This window comes from Schistocerca nitens, chromosome 1, assembly GCF_023898315.1.
Source record: "Schistocerca nitens isolate TAMUIC-IGC-003100 chromosome 1, iqSchNite1.1, whole genome shotgun sequence".
NCBI classification, from domain to species: domain Eukaryota; kingdom Metazoa; phylum Arthropoda; class Insecta; order Orthoptera; family Acrididae; genus Schistocerca; species Schistocerca nitens.
The window spans coordinates 198,090,285-198,114,812 of record NC_064614.1 but is presented as its reverse complement, the minus strand read 5'-3'; the positions used below and the strand labels follow the sequence as shown (position 1 = coordinate 198,114,812).

The window sequence follows — 24,528 nt, the reverse complement described above, 5'->3', positions numbered from 1 at the left end:
TTTGTCCTTAGGATAATTTAGGTTAAGTAGTGTGTAAGCTTGAGGACTGATGACCTTAGAAGTTAAGTCCCATAAGATTTCACAGACAATTGCACATTTTTGATAAAAAAGGCCGAAAATAGTTTCAGTGTTCCTTTTCAGCAGCGCACTTCAGCTGACATCATAATATTCGCCAATGCACAACGAAAGATCATTTTTGTCTATCCATATCTCGTGACGCATTGCTGGGGAAAATATAACAATAAAGCAACAAATGGTTCAAATGGCTCTGAGCACTATGGGACTTAACATCTGAGGTCATCAGTCCCCTAGAACTTAGAACTACTTAAACCTAACTAACCCAAGGACATCACACACATCCATGCCAAGGGCAGGATTCGAACCTGCGATCGTAGCAGTCGCGCGGTTCCGGACTGAAGCGCCTAGAACCACCCGGCCCCCGCGGCCGGCTAATAAATCAACAAGGTGTGCTCGAATCGTCCACGCACCTATTTTAATGTAAACAGCTAGTCTTCTGATTCATTATCTTTTGTATTATTACAATTGTAGCAGCTGTTGTGGTTAATCTCGGCAGAAACTCATCATTGAACACTTCCGCGCCATCTTGGTGAATGCGTCAAGGTTACACTCCAGGGTCTGGCAAGAATATCAGCGCAAAGCCGTCATGCCGGCTCGTAATTACTCAGCTGTTTCAGAACTACTGGTTTCTGACGTCCTTCAACTTCGATCACGCAACGAACTTCCAACATCTCCGCTGCTAAGGCTCCGACCTTAGTTTGTAGATTATCGCTCCTCAATCTAACACTGTAATATAGGAGTAGTCATCGCTATTCATTCCACTGCCTTGATAACGATATTGCGTCTTCTTTTCCTGTTCCAACTTAGTTTTCAGTCTCATAATAAGTCAGTAGCCTTTCTACCTTACTCTTAATTTCTAATATATTGCACATCTTCATAGTTAGAGATAACGTTGGAAAAATCTTGACGCAGGGAAACTATTTATCGAGAGTGTTCCTGCTTCTGCCAGTTAAAATATGGGAAAGCCTAAAACAGACAGATTAGGCTAGATTGACTGATCGAGGTCTTAGAAGTGGTAACAGTGCTAATCCATCAGTTTAACAAGTTATGTTCTCAAAATATTGACTTGAATTATTTGCGAAAGAATGGAAGAACGTTGGAATACGATATCAGGGCAGATCTGATTAAGTTCCGAATAACGGTAAAAACAGGCAAGGCAATACTGACCTTACGACTTACCTTAGAAGATAGGTTAAATAAAGGCTAATCCACGTTTACATGGTTTGCAGATTTAGAGAAATTTTCTGACAATGTCGACTGGAATACACTCTTTGAATTCTGAAAGTAGCAAGGATAGATACAGGATGTGAAAGGCTATCTACAACTTGTAGGGAAATCAGGATGCAGTTATAAGCATCGAAGGGCATGAAAGGGAAACAGTGGTTGAGAAGGGAGTGAGACAGCGTTGTAGCCCATCCCCAATGCTATTGAATCTGCACACTGAGTAAGCAATAAAGGAATCCAAGGATAAATTAAAGTTCAAGAAGAAAAAAGGTTTGCTGATGAAACTGTAAATCTGTCACAGACAGCAGAGGATCTGGAAGAGCAGTTTAATACAATGAGTAGCGTCTTGAAAAGAGGTTATAAGTTGAGTATCGACAAAATAAAACAAGGTTAATGGAATGTAGTCCAATTAAATAAGGCGATGTTGAGGAAATTAGATAAGGTAATGAGACACTAAAAGAGTAGATACGATTTTGATGTCTGGGGAGAAAAATAAGCGACAATGGCCGAAACAGAGGATTTAAATCGCAGACTGGAAAAACCAAGATAAGCGTTCCTTGAAAAAGAGAAATTTAACTTCCAACACATTTAGAAAAAAAAAAAAAACGGCTCTGAGCACTATGGGACTCAACATCTTAGGTCATAAGTCCCCTAGAACTTAGAACTACTTAAACCTAACTAACCTAAGGACATCACACACACCCATGCCCGAGGCAGGATTCGAACCTGCAACCGTAGCAGTCCCGCGGTTCCGGACTGCAGCGCCAGAACCGCTAGACCACCGCGGCCGGCCAAATTTAGAATTAGAAGTCTTTTCTGAAGGTATTTGATCAGAGTGCACCCTTGTACGGGAGTGGAACGTGGAGGATAAGCAGTTCAGAAAAAGAAAAAATAGAAACTTCTGAAATCTGGTGCTACACAGGAACGTTCAAAATTAGACGGATAGATCGCGTAACTAATGAGGATTGAGGAAGAAAGAAATTTATGACATATTTTGACTAGTAGAAGTGATCGGGTGACAGGACAGATCTTGAGACATGAAGGAAATGTTAATTTGGTAACTGAGGGAGATGTTAGGGGTAAAAATTGTAGAGGAAGACCAAGAGATGAATGAACTAACAAAGTTCAAATGGATGTACGATGCAGTAGTTATTCGGAGATGAAAAGGCTTGCACAGGATGGAGTAGCTTTAAGGGCTGCATCAAACCTGTCTTCGGAATTAGAACCATAATAACAAAAAAAAAATCATGTAATGTTGATCCAGTGGTTGCCGCAGCGTTGTATTTGTCCTCATTTCCTTGCTTATTGGACAAAAAAGAAATCTTGTGACGTAATAGGAGGAGATTAAAAGTCCTATCCGTCAGCATTCAGGTTAGCTGGTTAGCTGAAGTGATACACATCTGCCTGCTAATCTCACTGTCGTCCACTTGTTGTAGAATATTGTAACATATTCCAGCCTCGAATATAATGATGTATCTCTAATAGAATGACCTCTTCCATGTCATTCAGCATGGATTCCGAAAGTATCGGTCATGTGGAACACAATTCGCACTGTACTAACATGACACGTCATCAAAGGAACGGATACATCTACATCTACATCTATACTCCGCGAGCCACCTTACGGTGTGTGGCGGAGGGTACTTATTGTACCACTATCTGATCCCCCCTTCCCTGTTCCATTCACGAATTGTGCGTGGGAAGAACGACTGCTTGTAAGTCTCCGTATTTGCTCTAATTTCTCGGATCTTTTCGTTGTGATCATTACGCGAGATATATGTGGGCGGTAGTAATATGTTGCCCATCTCTTCCCGGAATGTGCTCTCTCGTAATTTCGATAATAAACCTCTCCGTATTGCGTAACGCCTTTCTTGAAGTGTCTGCCACTGGAGCTTGTTCAGCATCTCCGTAACGCTCTCGCGCTGACTAAATGTCCCCATGACGAATCGCGCTGCTTTTCGCTGGATCATGTCTATCTCTTCTATTAATCCAACCTGGTAAGGGTCCCATACTGATGAGCAATACTCAAGAATCGGACGAACAAGCGTTTTGTAAGCTACTTCTTTCGTCGATGAGTCACATTTTCTTAGAATTCTTCCTATGAATCTCAACCTGGCGCCTGCTTTTCCCACTATTTGTTTTATGTGATCATTCCACTTCAGATCGCTCCGGATAGTAACTCCTAAGTATTTTACGGTCGTTACCGCTTCCAATGATTTACCACCTATGGCATAATCGTACTGGAATGGATTTCTGCCCATATGTATGCGCATTATATTACATTTATCTACATTTAGGGAAAGCTGCCAGCTGTCGCACCATTCATTAATCCTCTGCAGGTCTTCCTGGAGTACGTACGAGTCTTCTGATGTTGCTACTTTCTTGTAGACAACCGTGTCATCTGCAAATAGCCTCACGGAGCTACCGATGTTGTCAACTAAGTCATTTATGTATATTGTAAACAATAAAGGTCCTATCACGCTTCCTTGCGGTACTCCCGAAATTACCTCTACATCTGCAGATTTTGAACCGTTAAGAATGACATGTTGTGTTCTTTCTTCTAGGAAATCCTGAATCCAATCACAAACCTGGTCCGATATTCCGTAAGCACGTATTTTTTTCACTAAACGTAAGTGCGGAACCGTATCAAATGCCTTCCTGAAGTCCAGGAATACGGCATCAATCTGCTCGCCAGTGTCTACGGCACTGTGAATTTCTTGGGCAAATAGGGCGAGCTGGGTTTCACATGATCTCTGTTTGCGGAATCCATGTTGGTTATGATGAAGGAGATTTGTATTATCTAAGAACGTCATAATACGAGAACACAAAACATGTTCCATTATTCTACAACAGATTGACGTAAGTGAAATAGGCCTATAATTATTCGCATCTGATTTATGACCCTTCTTGAAAATGGGAACGACCTGTGCTTTCTTCCAGTCGCTAGGTACTTTACGTTCTTCCAGAGATCTACGATAAATTGCTGATAGAAAGGGGGCAAGTTCTTTAGCATAATCACTGTAGAATCTTAAGGGTATCTCGTCTGGTCCGGATGCTTTTCCGCTACTAAGTGATAGCAGTTGTTTTTCAATTCCGATATCGTTTATTTCAATATTTTCCATTATGGCGTCCGTGCGACGGCTGAAGTCAGGGACCGTGTTACGATTTTCCGCATTGAAACAGTTTCGGAACACTGAATTCAGTATTTCTGCCTTTCTTCGGTCGTCCTCTGTTTCGGTGCCATCGTGGTCAACGAGTGACTGAATAGGGGATTTAGATCCGCTTACCGATTTTACATATGACCAAAACTTTTTAGGGTTCTTGTTTAGATTGTTTGCCAATGTTTTATGTTCGAATTCGTTGAATGCTTCTCTCATTGCTCTCTTTACGCTCTTTTTCGCTTCGTTCAGCTTTTCCTTATCAGCTATGATTCGACTACTCTTAAACCTATGGTGAAGCTTTCTTTGTTTCCGTAGTACCTTTCGTACATGATTGTTATACCACGGTGGATCTTTCCCCTCGCTTTGGACCTTAGTCGGTACGAACTTATCTAAGGCGTACTGGACGATGTTTCTGAATTTTTTCCATTTTTGTTCCACATCCTCTTCCTCAGAAATGAACGTTTGATGGTGGTCACTCAGATATTCTGCGATTTGTGCCCTATCACTCTTGTTAAGCAAATAGATTTTCCTTCCTTTCTTGGCATTTCTTATTACACTTGTAGTCATTGATGCAACCACTGACTTATGATCACTGATACCCTCTTCTACATTCACGGAGTCGAAAAGTTCCGGTCTATTTGTTGCTATGAGGTCTAAAACGTTAGCTTCACGAGTTGGTTCTCTAACTATCTGCTCGAAGTAATTCTCGGACAAGGCAGTCAGGATAATGTTACAAGAGTCTCTGTCCCTGGCTCCAGTTCTGATTGTGTGACTATCCCATTCTATACCTGGTAGATTGAAGTCTCCCCCTATTACAATAGTATGATCACGAAACTTCTTCACGACGTTCTGCAGGTTCTCTCTGAGGCGCTCAACTACTACGGTTGCTGATGCAGGTGGCCTATAGAAGCATCCGACTATCATATCTGACCCACCTTTGATACTTAACTTAACCCAGATTATTTCACATTCGCATTCGCTAATAACTTCACTGGATATTATTGAATTCTTTACTGCTATAAATACTCCTCCACCATTGGCGTTTATCCTATCCTTGCGGTATATATTCCATTCTGTGTCTAGGATTTCGTTACTGTTCACTTCCGGTTTTAACCAACTTTCCGTTCCTAATACTATATGCGCACTATTTCCTTCAATAAGAGATACTAATTCAGGAACCTTGCCCTGGATACTCCTGCAGTTTACCAATATTACGTTAACTTTTCCTGTTTTTGGTCTCTGAGGACGGACGTTCTTTATCAACGATGATAATGTTCTCTCTGGTAAGCCGTCAGGTATTTTATCGTTTCGCCCAAGGGGGGGTCCCTCTAACCTAAAAAACCCCCGTGTGCACGCCACACGTACTCTGCTACCCTAGTAGCTGCTTCCGGTGTGTAGTGCACGCCTGACCTGTCTAGGGGGGCCCTACAGTTCTCCACCCAATAACGGAGGTCGATGAATTTGCAACCATTATAGTCGCAGAGTCGTCTGAGCCTCTGGTTTAGACCCTCCACACGGCTCCAAACCAGAGGACCGCGATCGACTCTGGGCACTATGCTGCAGATATTAAGCTCAGCTTGCACTCCGCGTGCGATGCTGGTTGTCTTCACCAAATCAGCCAGCCGCCGGAAGGAACCAAGGATGGCCTCAGAACCCAAGCGGCAGGCGTCATTCGTTCCGACATGTGCTACTATCTGCAGCCGGTCAGACCCAGTGCGTTCAATAGCTGCCGGAAGGGCCTCCTCCACATTACGGACGAGACCCCCCGGCAAGCACACCGAGTGCACACTGGCATTCTTCCCCGACCTACCCGCTATTTTCCTGAGGGGCTCCATAACCCGCCTAACGTTGGAGCTCCCTATAACTAATAGGCCCGCCCTCTGTGACTGTCGGGACCTTGCCGGAGAATCGGCCACTGGCCCAACAGGCGAGGCATCCTGTGGTGGCTCGGAAACGATGTCATCACCACTAGGAAGCACCCCGTACCTGTTGGAAAGGGGTAAGGCAGCCGCCACGCGGCCAGATCCCACCTTCGCCTTTCGGCCAGGCACGCGCGAGCCCACCACTGTCCGCCATTCACCCTGGAGTGATGGCTGACCGGTAAGATGCTCACTGCCGGAAGACTCAGCGACATCAGGGGTTCCATGTGATTCCAAGGCCACCGAAGTAGGCATAGGTCTCACCACAGTTGCCCCAACGCCACTACGAGCCGACGCCTGCGCCTCGAGCTCGATGAGCCTAACAGACAAAGCCTCCACCTGTCCCCGAAGAGTGGCCAATTCTCCTTGCGTCCGCTCACAACAACCACAGTCCCTACACATGACTATGTTTACCCTACTCTATACGGTGACAAATTCCCAAGATAATCTTCTGATGAGCTACTCTGATAATCAAGAAACACTGAAATACGAGACGCGAAAACTACGCTAGGTTTTCCCAGAAAAACTATTTAAAAGCTAAGCGCAGCAAATAAGTACAAAAACACTGTTATTGAAATAAAAGGTTCTACCTAGTAAGCACTCGAACACGCAAGAAATTACAAAAATAAACTAGTAATTACACAGATAACTGAAAATAAGTCGCTGCTGTTTGTAAAATATGTAAGAAGCAAACGGTGTACTCGCCTTAGTAGTAGCAGGAGCTAGCGATGCGCTCTCGCTGACGGTCTAACTGACAGTCTGGGCAGTCTGGGCAGTCTGGGGGGGGGGGGGGGGGGGGGTACTGTATTCCATGCCTTTCGTGAAACGTACTCGGTACCACGCCAGAGTTTACTAACATAAGTACAATCACATAGGGTACAACTAAACTTCACTGGCTTGATGATTTTTCTGTAGAATTGACGCGGGAAGTTGTCTTGGGTTCAGAGCCATAGACAGATGAAGTAATTGAGGGGTGCAGGAGGGAAATGTACTGTGACCGTTGCTGGTAATTTTGTATTAATGACCTGCCAAACAATGTTAGTAGTAAGATAAGACTTTTTGCAGACGATGCAGTTATCTATACACTGAGGTGACAAAAATCATGGGATCGATATGCTTGTATATGGACGGTCGTGGTATAGCGTACACAACGTATGAAACCGCAGAGCTTTAGCGGAGCTTTCATTTGTATTGAGGCGATTCATGTGATGGTTTCCGATGTGTTTATGGCTGAACGACGGGGATTGAGACACTAAACGCGGAATGGTAGTTGGAGCTAGACGCATGGGACAGTCCATTTCGAAAATCGTTAGGGAATTCAATATTTGGAATCCACAGTGTCAAGAGTGTGCCGAGAATACCACAGTTCAGGCATAACCTTTCACCACGGACAACGCACTGGCCGAGAGCAGTGGAGTTTACGTAGAGTTGTCACTGCTGACAGACAGGCAACACTGCGTGAAGAAGCGCAGAAACCAATGTGGAACGACGAACGTATCCGTTAGAACAGTGCGGCGAAATCTGGCATTAACAAGGCACTGCACAAAATGGCAGTGGCTCCAAAATGGTCTGGGCTATGTTTACATAGAATGGACTGGGTCCTCTGGTCCAACTGAACCGATCATTGACTGGAAATGGTCATGTTCGGCTACTTGGAGACCATTTTCAGCCATTTATGGGTTTCATCTTCCAAAACAACAATGGAATTTTTGTAGGTGACAAAGCGCCATGTAATCAGGCCACGATTTTTCGGAATTGATTTGAATAACATTCTGGACAGTTCAAAAATGGCTCTGAGCACTATGGGACTCAACTGCTGTGGTCATCAGTCCCCTAGAACTTAGAACTACTTAAACCTAACTAACCTAAGGACATCACACACATCCATGCCCGAGGCAGGATTCGAACCTGCGACCGTAGCAGTCGCACGGTTCCGGACTGCGCGCCTAGAACCGCGAGACCACCGCGGCCGGCTTCTGGACAGTTCGAGCGAATGATTTGGCCACCCAGATCGCCCGACATGATTCCCATTGAACATTTATGTGACATAACCGAGAGGTCTGTTGTGCACAAAACCCTGCACCTAAAACACTTTCACAATCATGGACGGCTATAGAGGCAGCATGGGTCAATATTTCGGCAGTGGACTTCCAACGACGTGTTGCGTCAATGCCACGTCGAGCTGCCGCACTACGCCGACTACGACGGACAAAAGGAGGTCCGACACCATATTAGGAACCATCCAATGACTTGTCACCTCAATTTAATGACGTACTATCTGAAAAAATGCTGCACAAATGTCCAAGCAGGGCTTGATAAGATTCCAAACCGTTGCAAAATTGGCTTTAAATTTTTCTAAATTGTAAAAGTGTGCGCTTCACAAAACACAGAAATGTAATATCCCATGATTGCGTCACCTGATTCAATTCGTTTACTCTCCATTGCTCTTGTTTTGCTTTTTTTTTAAGTTCTCTCTTCAAGGCCATACGGTTGGGGTGATTGAACCTTGCTGCGGCTCGCCTTGGTGCTGTCTGTAAGTTCCTGTCCTCTGTTGGAGGCGATAACGTGTCGTTTAGCTGACATGGTTGCGGTTGTTTGTCTTCTTCTCGTGTTCTCTGGCGCCACTTGGTTTCGCAAGCGTTGCCTGTCCGCTAGTGCCAGCAGCGGCGGTTATCGATATGTAGTAACTGTGGCCCTATCTTTGGGGCGACGTCGTTCTTCTTCCGGGTCGCGTCAGTGTGGAGTTCAGCTGGGGACTCACGAGGAGCCAGGTCCGCGCAGTGCGCGAACACGCCGGACCGCTGGCGGCGCGCATGGACTGCCTGTGGTCACGAGAGTGCACGACCTCGTCGTAAACCGGATCCTGCAAGCTTTTAAGTTTAGTGCATTTGAATTCATGTAGAGAAACCTCTAACACTGCGAGATCTTGCGATTCTGCAGTGATTTGGGTTCGTGATGCTGCTCGTAGTGTTGCCGGGGCGAAGAGCAACGAGTGGAGTGCTTGGGGAAGGCGGATCTGACTAGCTTTCCTCGAATTCTTATTACTATTTACAGCGTTCAACTTGTTACAATTTGTTAATTTCAACCAGCGGTAATTTTTCTTGCCTGGTGGCCGCTACCGCCCCAGTTACCTGCCCTGGAGGTTAGTGTAGGTAACGGCAGTGTACATCTCCTCGCCTTGCTGCTGCTTTCCGGTGAAAATGGCTCTGAGCACTATGGGACTTAAAAATCTGAGGTCATCAGTCCTCTAGAACTTAGAACTACTTAAACCTAACCAACCTAAGTACATCACACACATCCATGCCCGAGGCAGGATTCGAACCTGCGACCGTAGCGGTCGCGCGGTTCCAGACTGAAGCGCCTAGAACCGCTCGCCACACCGGCCGGCTGCTTTCCGGTGAGGCGTGAAGTTTCGACAGCTTTCTTGATTGTAGGTTGGTTAGCGATTCTTCTACTCTGGTGGTAGTGATACCTTTCTCGTTCCAGGCGCTCTAAGCACAGTATTCCGCGGGCGGAGTCCAGACCGCCGGTTCCGGCTTTGGCATATTCTTACATCTTTGCGTTTGTTATTGGACGTCGCGTAGCCTCAGCAAGATTATCATTAGTCATTCGTTAGACTGCCACTAGTCTGAGTCACCATCTAGTGAAGTGAATGCAACTCTTGGCTGCCTATCTTATCGCTCGCGAAAGTGTTTTTTGCCGGACCTACTCAGAGGTCGATTCCTGGTGCACCGTGTGTGACTGGCCATTGTTTTTTATTATTGTATTTTCTGTTTTATTGTATGTTTCTAAATTTTTTATATAATTCCTATTCTTGGCGTTACAGCAGGTTTAAATGATTGTGCTACCAAGTTTACCATCATTTTGTCTCACCTGTTTAGTGATCAGTTGCTTGTGCTTTTAAATTAACCCTTGCTGTTGTATTTGCTGTTTTACTGTATATTTTTTAATTTTTGATGTAATTGCCATTCTTGGCGATACAGCACATTTAAATGGTTGTGCTACCAAGTTTATCATCATTTGTCTCACCCGCTTGGTGATCAGTTCCCTGTTCTTTTAAATTAACCTTTGCTATTGCATTGCTGTTTTACAGTATCTTTGTAAAATTTTTAATCATTGCCGTTCTTGGCGTCAAAGGCCTTTATTGTGGTTACTTGTCTTAAAATTCTAATTGGGATCAAATTGGCTTGTTTTTTAAAACATTATTTGCTGTGTCTGTATTTTATACTCATTTGATAAATTGTAACGCACTGAAAGCACGTCCGGAACCGTGCGACTGCTACGGTCGCAGGTTCGAATCCTGCCTCGGGCATGGATGTGTGTGATGTCCTTAGGTTAGTTAGGTTTAAGTAGTTCTAAGTTCTAGGGGACTGATGACCACAGCAGTTGAGTCCCATAGTGCTCAGAGCCATTTGAACCATTTGAACTGAAAGCACAATTAATTACACAGTTGATTATTTCTTCATTAATAACGTGTTGTTGTTGTTGTTGTTGTGGTCTTCAGCCCTGAGACTGGTTTGATGCAGCTCTCCATGCTACTCTATGCTGTGCAAGCTTCTTCATCTCCCAATACGTACTGCAGCCTACATCCTTCTGAATCTGTCTAGTGTATTCATCTATTGGTCTCCATCTACGATTTTTACCCTCCACGCTGCCCTCCAATACTAAATTGGTGATCTCTTTAAGCCTCAGAACATGTCCTACCAACCGATCCCTTCTTCTTGTCAAGTTGTGCCACAAACTCCTCTTCTCCCCAATCCTATTCAATACTTCCGCATTAGTGACGTGATCTACCCAACTAATCTTCAACATTCTTCTGTAGCACCACATTTCAAAGGCTTCTATTCTCTTCTTGTCCAAACTATTTATCGTCCATGTTTCTCTTCCATACATGACTACACTCCATACAAATACTTTCAGAAACGACTTCCTGACACTTAAATCTATACTCGATGTTAACAAAGTTCTCTTCTTCAGAAACGCTTTCCTTGCCATTGCCAGTCTACATTTTATATCCTCTCTATTTCGACCATCATCAGTTACTTTGCTCCCCAAATAGCAAAACTCATTTACTACTTTAAGTGTCTCATTTCCTAATCTAATTCCCTCAGCATCGCCCGACTTAATTCGACTACATTCCATTATCCTCGTTTTGCTTTTGTTGATGTTCATCACATATCCTCCCTTCAAGACACTGTCCATTCCGTTCAACTGCTCTTCCAAGTCCTTTGCTCTCTCCGACAGAATTACAATGTCATCCGCGAACCTCAAAGTTTTTATTTCTTCTCCATGGATTTTAATTCCAACTCCGAATTTTTCTTTTGTTTCCTTTACTGCTTGCTCAATATACAGGTTGAATAACATCGGGGAGAGGCTACAACTCTGTCTCACTCCCTTCCCAACCACTGCTTCCCTTTCATGTCCCTCGACTCTTATAACTGCCATCTGGTTTCTGTACAAATTGTAAATAGCCTTTCGCTCCCTATATTTTACCCCTGCCACCTAAAGAATTTGAAAGAGAGTATTCCAGTCAACATTGTCAAAAGCTTTCTCCAAGTCTACAAATGCTAGAAACGGAGGTTTGCCTTTTCTTAATCTAGCTTCCAAGATAAGTCGTAGGGTCAGTATTGCCTCACGTGTTCCCATATTTCTACGGAATCCAAACTGATCTTCCCCGAGGTCGGCTTCTACCAGTTTTTCCATTCGTCTGTACAGAATTCGCGTTAGTATTTTGCAGCCGTGACTTATTAAACTGACAGTTCGGTAATTTTCACATCTGTCAACGCCTCCTTTCTTTGGGATTGGAATTATTATATTCTTCTTGAAGTCTGAGGGTATTTCGCCTGTCTCATACATTTTGCTCACCAGATGGTAGAGTTTTGTCAGGACTGGCTCTCCCAAGGCTGTTAGTAGTTCTAATGGAATGTTGTCTACTCCCGGGGCCTTGTTTCGACTTAGGTCTTTCAGTGCTCTATCAAATTCTTCACGCAGTATCGTATCTCCCATTTCATCTTCATCTACATCCTCTTCCATTTCCATAATATTGTCCTCAAGAACATCGCCCTTGTATAGTCCCTCTATATACTCCTTCCACCTTTCTGCTTTCCCTTCTTTGCTTAGAACTTGGTTTCCATCTGAGCCCGTGATATTCATACAAGTGGTTCTCTTTTCTCCAAAGGTCTCTTTAATTTTCCTGTAGGCAGTATCTATCTTACCCCTAGTGAGGTAGGCATCTACATCCTTACATTTGTCCTCTAGCCATGCCTGCTTAGCCATTTTGCACTTTCTGTCGATCTCATTTTTGAGACGTTTGTATTCCTTTTTGCCTTCTTCATTCACTGCATTTTTATATTTTCTCCTTTCATCAATTAAATTCAATATTTCTTCTGTCACCCAAGGATGTCTACTAGCCCTCGTCTTTTTACCTACTTGATCCTTTGCTGCCTTCATCACTTTATCCCTCAAAGCTATCCATTCTTCTTCTACTGTATTTCTTTCCCCCATTCTTGCCAATTGTTCCTTTATGCTCTTCCTTTATCCACGTCCCATCTCCTTAAATTCCCACCTTTTTGCAGTTTCTTCAGTTTTAATCTACAGTTCATAACCAATAGGTTGTGGTCAGTGTCCACATCTGCCCCTGGAAATGTCTTACAATTTAAAACCTGGTTCCTAAATCTCTGTCTTACTATTATATAATCTATCTGATATCTTCTAGTATCTCCAGGGTTCTTCCATGTATACAACCTTCTTTCATGATTCTTGAACCAATTGTTAGCTATGATTAAGTTATGCTCTGCGCAAAATTCTACCAGGCGGCTTCCTCTTTCATTTCTTAGCCCCAATCCATATTCACCTACTATGTTTCCTTCTCTCCCTTTTCCTACTGTCGAATTCCAGTCTCCCATGACTATTAAATTTTCGTCTCCCTTCACTACGTGAATAACGTGTGATATCTTGATTTATTGCTGAGTCTGGAATTACCGTTTTAAAATAATTGTGTGTAATTGCAAAAGGGAACCAATGTTAACTGATTACGGCCCCGTTCACAATCGTAACCGAATCCTGCCTTCCTTGACTATCAGGTCTCAATGATCCTCCAAGGATTTGGTGTCCTCGATAAACGTGCCAAATGTTGTACCTGCGACCAGCGCCTTTCACCTAGTTGTGGTGCAGAGAACGTTTCTTCTGGCTCGGTTCCGAGATGACAGGTGCAGTATGCCATTGTTTGTGGTGGGCACTTTCGCAGCTGTTGCGAGCAACTTTCTCCAGAACCGTCAGACCAACCGTAGTGTCTAACTCTACAGCATTAGTTAGCATTTACGCTGCACCGACAACTGACGCCAGCTACTTACTCCGGAGAAAGTGTTCTCCGTCACTGCCACGATATACTTCTGAGACTGAATCACATCTTGCTTAGAAGCAAGGTGCTCTGTGGGCAAAAGAGGTGTGGCGCCGCGTGTAATACAGACGGACAGTCTTCCGAAGACTACACCCTTGGTTACAGCTGTCGTTAATAATTCTGTTCCATTCGGCAACCAATGTGACTAGTGAGATAACTGCCTTGTGTCCTTTTTCCGGAGTTGGAGAAGCGTCACGAAATGACAAGTGAAATGTTCCAGTCATCCTTGCAACTCTCCCTATCCCATGCTGTTGACCTGTCGAACTCATATTTCTAGAATTATATAATATATCTGAAATAGATTTGCAACAAGTGATACCACGCCGAGGTTGCACATTTTGCTGTAGATGCAACTTATTTAACACAACTATAGCCACGTCAGTTGTAGAAGTACTATTTACGGCAACACACATCCTTTCAAAACAGCTTTTGTTTATGCCACTATTTTTATAATTTATGGGTAATTCTTTCATCGGAAAAGATGGGCTTGAATGAGTTACATGTAAAAACCATAACTAAATTTAATAAAGCTTACCAAGACGTATTAATTATGTTCCTCCGTGGGATTTCATTATGATCAATTTGCAGTACCCTGAAGGAACAATTCAGGTACAGTACCCATAAGGAAATACACATTAATGTAGTCAGCTGTAATAAGTCGTCATTCTACGTCGTACTTATATCGCATGTTACACGTCACTCCCGAGTTCAACTACAAAACATTCAGCGGACTGGAATGGTCAAGGAGCTTTTACGTTCAAGTGGAATATTATTTTTACGAGGTCACGTTAACTATCCAATGAAAGCGTTACACAAAGATAAAAGTGCGTAAATTCTACATAATTCAGTGTGGTGGTAGTGCTCAATATTGATCTCCGTTAACAGCCAGTGGAAGATATTTATAATGACTTAGTGACAGAGAGATTCCTTAGGATAATGCTGTGAAAGAGAACAAACAGATAAGAATAGATTTCAATTTTCCCTTAACAACACGTAAAATTTAAAGTAGTCGTTCTGCTTTATTTTTTCTCGCTTTAGCAGCTACGCTGTCAAATTTCATAATAGTCTTTCTTTTTTCAGCGCGAGATTTCGATGCTGATGCTGCGGAGAAAATGCTGCGAGATGTAAGTACGAAACATTATTCTGCTAATATTTATATCATAGAATGAAGAAATCATAAAAGACAATACTTATAATGTTACACAGTTTGTTTGCCGGCAGAAGTGGCCGATCGGTTCTAGGCGCTACAGTGTGGAACCGCGCGACCGCTACGGTCGCAGGTTCGAATCCTGCCTCGGGCATGGATGTGTGTGATGTCCTTCGGTTAGTTAGGTGTAAGTAGTTATAAGTTCTAGGGGACTGATGACCTCAGATATTAAGTCCCATAGTGCTCAGACCCAGTTAAGTGCACGCTTCCCCTCAGAGCTGTCCGATAGTCATGGTGGTGGTGGTGTTATTGCTGGAAAAAATGGGCTCAGTACTACATAATGCAGAGCGTACCAATGTCTCGCAGTAACTACTTGAATTATAAATCGTACGTAGCTTATTTTCTTTACAGAATAAAGTACCAATTCCTATCTTGTAAATTGTTGCTATCGGCGGATCGTATAAATTCTACGGTGATAAAATTGCTCTTACTGAAGGTGCATCATTTTATATAGTTGCAGTTATTTTAAGAAAAATCTGAAACTGTCTAACTGGAAATACAAGAGAAGGAAATATACAAGGCCGTGCTGAAAAGTAAGGCTCCGAATTTTGCATGTGAAAATTCTTAAATATTTTTAACTAGAACGAAATTATCAATGTAATGTATTCTTCATGTCTACATATTTATTTATCAACGTGGTCCCCCAGGCGACGAACACATTTCTCCCAATGAGAGACCAGCTTGTTGAGCCGGCTGCTGTGACCGAGCGGTTCTAGGCGCTTCAGTCCGGAACTGCGCTGCTGCTACGGTCGCAGGTTAGAATCCTGCCTCAGGGTATGGATGTGTGTGATGCCCTTAGGTTAGTTAGGTTTAAGAAGTTCTAAGTCTAGGGGACTGATGAGCTCAAGATATTAAGTCCCATAGTGCTCAGAGCCACTTGAACCAGCTTGTTGATACTCTGTTAATGGAGCCACAGCCTCACCTGTCCCTGCACCGCTTCATTACTATGAAAGTGAACTCTTCAAAAGAGTTTGGAAACAGATGAGAATCGAATGCAGCGAAGTCGGGAGTGAATGGAGGATGATCGATGACAGTGAACCCAAGGCGTCGGATTATTGCAGATGTCGCAGCGCTCGTGTGTGGCCTGGTACTGTCAGGAGATGATTCTCTGTGTGTTCATAAACTCTTCGAATTCGAAAATCGATTACAGCACACTGTTTTTCACGCATCGACATAGTTACGTTACGCACCGTCTTGTTACATGCTACAATTCAGAGCCCGCTAGCGGCAGAGGACTGCAAATACGACTATGTAGACATGGAGAATAAAGACGTAAAATGTTAATAACATACAGAATCGCAGGCATTACTTTTCACCTCGCTCTCGCACAAAGTACCGAAAGCTGAAGAAAGTATATACAACACCTTTTGTGAGATAGAAAAAGACCATATCATAAATCTGCAATATCCGCTCTAGTTTGGAAGACTCAATCTGCAAACATTCCCTTAGCTTTGCTACGTAATTTCTCTGCTATATCCTTTCTTCTAAAAGTGCTACTATGTAGAAGAACCTTAAGGATGACTACAGTAGTGATAAGACTAAAACTAAAACAACTGTCAAGTCGTACCCCATCATTAGATAACCCGAGCACATCGTGACAAATGACGAAGAAACAATAATAATATTTTACTGATCATAATTTGTAAAAGTTTGTTGCAAGTGGTATTTACTAAAGGTCGCCAACAATTTGAAGCTTTTATGATGAGCAATTTATCGTCTGTAGTCAAGTTCAAACTTTCACTGAAGTGAAATGAATGATTTGCTTTCCCTAGCCGAGATCATGTGGTGCTGTCACAGCTTTCTTAAGCTCATTTGTGAAACGAATAGTGTGATTCAAGTTTCTTTGGCTGTTTTATATTGATCCTATGCACTCTAAACGGACGATGAACTGCTTATTTAGTCGATATTTGTCATTATAACTGGTCGATAGAATAAACTGGAAAACTGAGGAGCTCCTCGAGCGTTAAAACACTTCTTCAGCGTCAGGCGTATGACGTGGTCTGTTTCCCGTGGCGGCGACAGATCGTTGTTCGCTAATAGCAAAGACGAACTCGGTGCACCTCATTTTGCCCGATGTAGTGCAGCAACTCGACGTGGCATGGACTCAACAAGATGATGGAAGTTCCTTCGGAAATACTGAGCCATGCTGCCTCAATAGACGTCCATAATTGCGAAGGTGTTGCCGTTGCAGGATTTTGTGCGCGAACTGACCTCTCGGTTACATCCCATAATGGATGGGATTCTTGTCAAGCGATCTAAGTGGCCAAACCATTCGGTCGAATTGTCTAGAATGTTCTTCATACCAATCGCGAACAGTTGTGACCCGATGACGTGACTCATTGTCATCTGTGAAAATTCCATCGTTGTTTGGGAACATGACGTCCATGAATGGCTGAAAATGGTCTTCAAGTATGATATACAGGACATAAAATCCCGTCTGAAGCCTGCGATCATTTTTACGTTAGTAACTGGCAACCTTAATCGGGCAGGTAGGTTAGAAAATTTGAAAAGGGAAATGGATAGGTTAAAGTTAGATATAGTGGGAATTAGTGAAGTTCGGTGGAAGGAGGAACAAGACTTCTGGTCAGGTGACTACAGGGTTATAAACACAAAGTCAAATAGGGTTAATGCAGGAGTAGGTTTAATAATGAATAGGAAAATAGGAACGCGGGTAAGCTACTACAAACAGCTTAGTGAACGCATTATTGTGGCCAAGATAGATACGAAGCCCACACCTACTACAGTAGTACAAATTTATATGCCAACTAGCTCTGCAGATGACGAAGAAATTGAAGAAATGTATGATGAAATAAAAGAAATTATTCAGATAGTGAAGGGAGACGAAAATTTAATAGTGATGGGTGACTGGAATTCGAGTGTAGGGAAAGGGAGAGAAGGAAACGTAGTAGGTGAATATGGATTGGGGCTAAGAAATGAAAGAGGAAGCCGCCTGGTAGAATTTTGCACAGAGCACAACTTAATCATAGCTAATACTTGGTTTAAGAATCATGATAGAAGGTTGTATACATGGAAGAACCCTGGAGATACTAAAAGGTATCAGATAGATTATATAATGGTAAGACAGAGATTTAGGAACCAGGTTTTAAATTGTAAGACATTTCCAGGGGCAGATGTGGACTCTGACCACAATCTATTGGTTATGACCTGTAGATTAAAACTGAAGAAACTGCAAAAAGTGGGAATTTAAGGAGATGGGACCTGGATAAACTGAAAGAACCAGAGGTTGTACAGAGTTTCAGGGAGAGCATAAGGGAACAATTGACGGGAATGGGGGAAAGAAATACAGTAGAAGAAGAATGGGTAGCTTTGAGGGATGAAGTAGTGAAGGCAGCAGAGGATCAAGTAGGTAAAAAGACGAGGGCTAGTAGAAATCCTTGGGTAACAGAAGAAATATTGAATTTAATTGATGAAAGGAGAAAATATAAAAATGCAGTAAATGAAGCAGGCAAAAAGGAATACAAACGTCTCAAAAATGAGATCGACAGGAAGTGCAAAATGGCTAAGCAGGGATGGCTAGAGGACAAATGTAAGGATGTAGAGGCTTATCTCACTAGGGGTAAGATAGATACTGCCTACAGGAAAATTAAAGAGACCTTTGGAGATAAGAGAACCACTTGTATGAACATCAAGAGCTCAGATGGAAACCCAGTTCTAAGCAAAGAAGGGAAAGCAGAAAGGTGGAAGGAGTATATAGAGGGTCTATACAAGGGCGATGTACTTGAGGACAATATTATGGAAATGGAAGAGGATGTAGATGAAGATGAAATGGGAGATACGATACTGCGTGAAGAATTTGACAGAGCACTGAAAGACCTGAGTCGAAACAAGGCCCCCGGAGTAGACAACATTCCATTGGAACTACTGACGGCTTTGGGAGAGCCAGCCCTGACGAAACTCTACCATCTGGTAAGCAAGATGTATGAAACAGGCGAAATACCCTCAGACTTCAAGAAGAATATAATAATTCCAATTCCAAAGAAAGCAGGTGTTGACAGATGTGAGAATTACCGGACAATCAGTTTAATAAGCCACAGCTGCAAAATACTAACACGAATTCTTTACAGACGAATGGAAAAACTAGTAGAAGCCGACCTCGGGGAAGATCAGTTTGGATTCCGTAGAAATACTGGAACACGTGAGGCAATACTGACCTTACGACTTATCTTAGAAGAAAGATTAAGGAAAGGCAAACCTACGTTTCTAGCATTTGTAGACTTAGAGAAAGCTTTTGACAATGTTGACTGGAATACTCTCTTTCAAATTCTAAAGGTGGCAGGGGTAAAATACAGGGAGCGAAAGGCTATTTACAATTTGTACAGAAACCAGATGGCAGTTATAAGAGTCGAGGGGCATGAAAGGGAAGCAGTGGTTGGGAAGGGAGTAAGACAGGGTTGTAGCCTCTCCCCGATGTTATTCAATCTGTATATTGAGCAAGCAGTAAAGGAAACAAAAGAAAAATTCGGAGTAGGTATTAAAATCCATGGAGAAGAAATAAAAACTTTGAGGTTCGCCGATGACATTGTAATTCTGTCGGAGACAGCAAAGGACTTGGAAGAGCAGTTGAACGGAATGGACAGTGTCTTGAAAGGAGGGTATAAGATGAACATCAACAAAAGCAAAACGAGGATAATGGAATGTAGTCGAATTAAGTCGGGTGATGTTGAAGGTATTAGATTAGGAAATGAGACACTTAAAGTAGTAAAGGAGTTTTGCTATTTGGGGAGCAAAATAACTGATGATGGTCGAAGTAGAGAGGATATAAAATGTAGACTGGCAATGGCAAGGAAAGCGTTTCTGAAGAAGAGAAATTTGTTAACATCGAGTATAGATTTAAGTGTCAGGAAGTCTTTTCTGAAAGTATTTGTATGGAGTGTAGCCATGTATGGAAGTGAAACATGGACGATAAATAGTTTGGACAAGAAGAGAATAGAAGCTTTCGAAATGTGGTGCTACAGAAGAATGCTGAAGATTAGATGGGTAGATCACATAACTAATGAGGAGGTACTGAATAGGATTGGGGAGAAGAGGAGTTTGTGGCACAACTTGACCAGAAGAAGGGATCGGTTGGTAGGACATGTTCTGAGGCATCAAGGGATCACCAATTTAGTATTGGATGGCAGAGTGGAGGGTAAAAATCGTAGGGGGAGACCAAGAGATGCATACACTAAGCAGATTCAGAAGGATGTAGGTTGCAGTAGGTACTGGGAGATGAAGAAGTTTGCACAGGATAGAGTAGCATGGAGAGCTGCATCAAACCAGTCTCAGGACTGAAGACCACAACAACAACAACTGGCAACCAATGCTGTACCATCGCAATAAAGTCATGAGATGTTCAATTGCCTCTTTTGTTAGAACATGTTACGCGTTTCGGGGTTACACCCATCTTCAGACATCACAAACTTCAACTCCTTCCTAATCAACCAGGTGTACAGCCTTAACAACTCAACGAAAGTGTCCAATAACGTATGACTGTGCAACACAGGCAGTCTTGAAGCAGAGCTCTGCTGCTTGCGTCGCAGATATAGTTATATGTTATTGGACACTTTCTTTGAGTTGTCAAGGCTGTACGCCTGGTTGGTTAGGAAAGAGTTGAAGTTTGTGATGTTTGAAAATGGATGTAACCCCGAAACGCGTAACATGTTCTAATAAAAGAGCCAGTTGAACATATCATGACTTTATTGCTATTGAACAGCATTGGTCTTCAAGGTGCCGAACACCCAGACCATTCCATGTAAACACAGACCACAACATTATGGAGCCACCGCCATCTTGCACACTGCCTTGTTGACAACTTGAGTCCGTCGCATCATGGATTCTGCGCCACACTGCGCCATGCTTTACCATCAGTCCTTACCAGCTGAAAACCGGGCCACGGTTTTCCATTCGTTGAAAGATCAACGCGAGAGAGACGCTGCACGTAACGTGTTGTTAGTAAAGACCTTCGTTATCTGCACCATAACCCATTAACTCCAAATTTCGCCGCACTGTCCTGACGGATTCGTTCGTTGTACGTCCCATAATGATTTGTGCTAGTGCTTGAGATTTGGTATTCTCGGCACACTCTTGGTACTGCGGATCTCGGAATACTGAATTCCCTTACACTTCCCGAAATGGAATGTCACATGCGTCTAATTCCAACTAACATTCCACATTCAAAGTTGTTAATTCCTGTCGTTCGGCCGTGACCTGTATAACTTATTATGCGATTTTTGCGGTTGGCCCAGCGTGACTGATAGACAAAATGAAATCGTCTATCTGGATGGATCCCTAGAATTATATATTCTATACTCCACCGGTTCACAGCTGTAACTCGTCTTACTAGTCAACAATATCGAGGTTTACAGTCTACAACGAAATTGCATTTAGGATTCAATACAGGGCACGGCGCTACCAGTATAATCTGTATATAATCTTAATACTGTCTTTATAGAACCAATAACAAGGATAAGGATTCGTGCAGTTTTTGCAAACTGAAGTCTTTTGGACACTGTTGTTGTCGTGGTATTCAGTCCGAAGACGGGTTTGATGAATCTCTCCATTCCCGTCTGTCGTGTGCTGGCCTCTTCATCTCCACTGCAACCAACAACCAAATAAACCGACTTACTGTACTCAAGCCTTGGTCAAGTTGGCACAGTGGATAGGCCTTGAAAAACTGAACACAGGTCAATCGAAAAAAACAGGAAGAAGTTGAGTGGAACTACGAAAAAAATAAGCAAAATATACAGACTGAGTAGTCCAAACGCAAAATAGGCAACATCAAGGATAATGTGAGCTCAGGAGCGCCGTGGTCCCGTGGTTAGCGTGAGCAGCTACTAAACGAGAGGTCCTTGGTTCAAGTCTTCCCTCGAATGAAAATTTTACTTTCTTTATTTTTGCATAGTTATTATCTGTCCGTTCGTTCATTGACGTCTCTGTTCACTGTAATAAGTTTAGTGTCTGTGTTTTGCGACCGCACCGCAAAACCGTGCGATTAGTAGACGAAAGGACGTGCCTCCCCAATGGTAGGTAACTGAAAACATTTGTTCGCAAGGTCATAGGTCAACCGATTCCTCCACAGGAAAACACGTCTGATATATTCTATACGACATTGGTGACGGCATGTGCGTCACATGACAGGAATATGTTGTCGACCGACCTAACTAGTAGCCGGCCGCGGTGGTCTCGCGGTTCTAGGCGCTCAGTCCGGAATCACGCGACTGCTACGGTCGCAGGTTCGAATCCTGCCTCGGGCATGGATGTGTGTAATGTCCTTAGGTTAGTTAGGTTTAAGCAGTTCTAAGTTCTAGGGGACTGATGACCAAAGATGTTAATTCCCATAGTGCTCAGAGTCATTTGAACCATTTTGAACCTAACTTGTACACTTGTCGAATGGGTAAAAAGATTCTTCTACCTTGCCCGATTTAGGTTTCCTTGTGGATGTGATAATCACTCCCAAAAAAGTGATGAAAACATAAGAGTTTGTCACATAAACTGCAACAAATGAATGCAACAATTTCACAGACCCTCAGTTTTCCCTGTGCTCTGTCAAAACATACACTCCTGGAAATGGAAAAAAGAACACATTGACACCGATGTGTCAGACCCACCATACTTGCTCCGGACACTGCGAGAGGGCTGTACAAGCAATGATCACACGCACGGCACAGCGGACACACCAGGAACCGCGGTGTTGGCCGTCGAATGGCGCTAGCTGCGCAGCATTTGTGCACCGCCGCCGTCAGTGTCAGCCAGTTTGCCGTGGCATAAGGAGCTCCATCGCAGTCTTTAACACTGGTAGCATGCCGCGACAGCGTGGACGTGAACCGTATGTGCAGTTGACGGACTTTGAGCGAGGGCGTATAGTGGGCATGCGGGAGGCCGGGTGGACGTACCGCCGAATTGCTCAACACGTGGGGCGTGAGGTCTCCACAGTACATCGATGTTGTCGCCAGTGGTCGGCGGAAGGTGCACGTGCCCGTCGACCTGGGACCGGACCGCAGCGACGCACGGATGCACGCCAAGACCGTAGGATCCTACGCAGTGCCGTAGGGGACCGCACCGCCACTTCCCAGCAAATTAGGAACACTGTTGCTCCTGGGGTATCGGCGAGGACCATTCGCAACCGTCTCCATGAAGCTGGGCTACGGTCCCGCACACCGTTAGGCCGTCTTCCGCTCACGCCCCAACATCGTGCAGCCCGCCTCCAGTGGTGTCGCGACAGGCGTGAATGGAGGGACGAATGGAGACGTGTCGTCTTCAGCGATGAGAGTCGCTTCTGCCTTGGTGCCAATGATGGTCGTATGCGTGTTTGGCGCCGTGCAGGTGAGCGCCACAATCAGGACTGCATACGACCGAGGCACACAGGGCCAACACCCGGCATCATGGTGTGGGGAGCGATCTCCTACACTGGCCGTACACCACTGGTGATCGTCGAGGGGACACTGAATAGTGCACGGTACATCCAAACCGTCATCGAACCCATCGTTCTACCATTCCTAGACCGGCAAGGGAACTTGCTGTTCCAACAGGACAATGCACGTCCGCATGTATCCTGTACCACCCAACGTGCTCTAGAAGGTGTAAGTCAACTACCCTGGCCAGCAAGATCTCCGGATCTGTCCCCCATTGAGCATGTTTGGGACTGGATGAAGCGTCATCTCACGCGGTCTGCACGTCCAGCACGAACGCTGGTCCAACTGAGGCGCCAGGTGGAAATGGCATGGCAAGCCGTTCCACAGGACTACATCCAGCATCTCTACGATCGTCTCCATGGGAGAATAGCAGCCTGCATTGCTGCGAAAGGTGGATATACACTGTACTAGTGCCGACATTGTGCATGCTCTGTTGCCTGTGTCTATGTGCCTGTGGTTCTGTCAGTGTGATCATGTGATGTATCTGACCCCAGGAATGTGTCAATAAAGTTTCCCCTTCCTGGGACAATGAATTCACGGTGTTCTTATTTCAATTTCCAGGAGTGTATGTTTTTGACGTTTTCAAATTTTTCCGTGTGTAGACCGTCAAATCCTGCATATGTCCAAGCAAATCTGAACATGTCCTGGAGTTTTGGAGAGCGAAGTTGATAATATAAAAAAATTAAACTTTTCACTCGAGGGAAGACTTGAACCAAGGACCTCTCGTTCCGCAGCTGCTAACGCTAATCACGGCGCCATAGCGCTCGTGAGCTTACACGATCCATGATGCTGCCTATCTTCGCATGGACTACTCACTTTGATCATTTTGCTTATTTTTTTATAGTTCCACACAACTTCTTCCTGTATCTCGATTGATCTGTGTTCAGTTTTTCAAGGCCTATCCACTGTGCCAACTTATAACTAAATCTGAGGGGCGTGCGATGGAGAGGTTCCCTTGTAAGAAGTAACTGTGATCAATAATGCTACATTTATCTTTGTTGTTAAGAAGTAGGGAATAATCCACCTGATTGCGTTGTAAAATTACTATGTCATTTTTACGTCATATGAATAAAATGTCACTACTATAACATGTAAATAAGATTTATAGCACCAAGATTACAGCCATATG

General features: G+C 43.7%; 1 protein-coding gene across 1 annotated transcript in view; it reads left to right on the top strand.

The window, feature by feature from the left end:
* Nucleotides 1-24,528, top strand: part of LOC126245531 (SEC14-like protein 2) — a 296,282-nt gene that overhangs the window by 206,198 nt on the left and 65,556 nt on the right. The window contains exon 3 of the mRNA XM_049948322.1: nucleotides 14,862-14,905. Coding sequence (XP_049804279.1) covers nucleotides 14,862-14,905 — 44 coding nt within the window. The remainder of the gene's footprint in view (nucleotides 1-14,861; nucleotides 14,906-24,528) is intronic.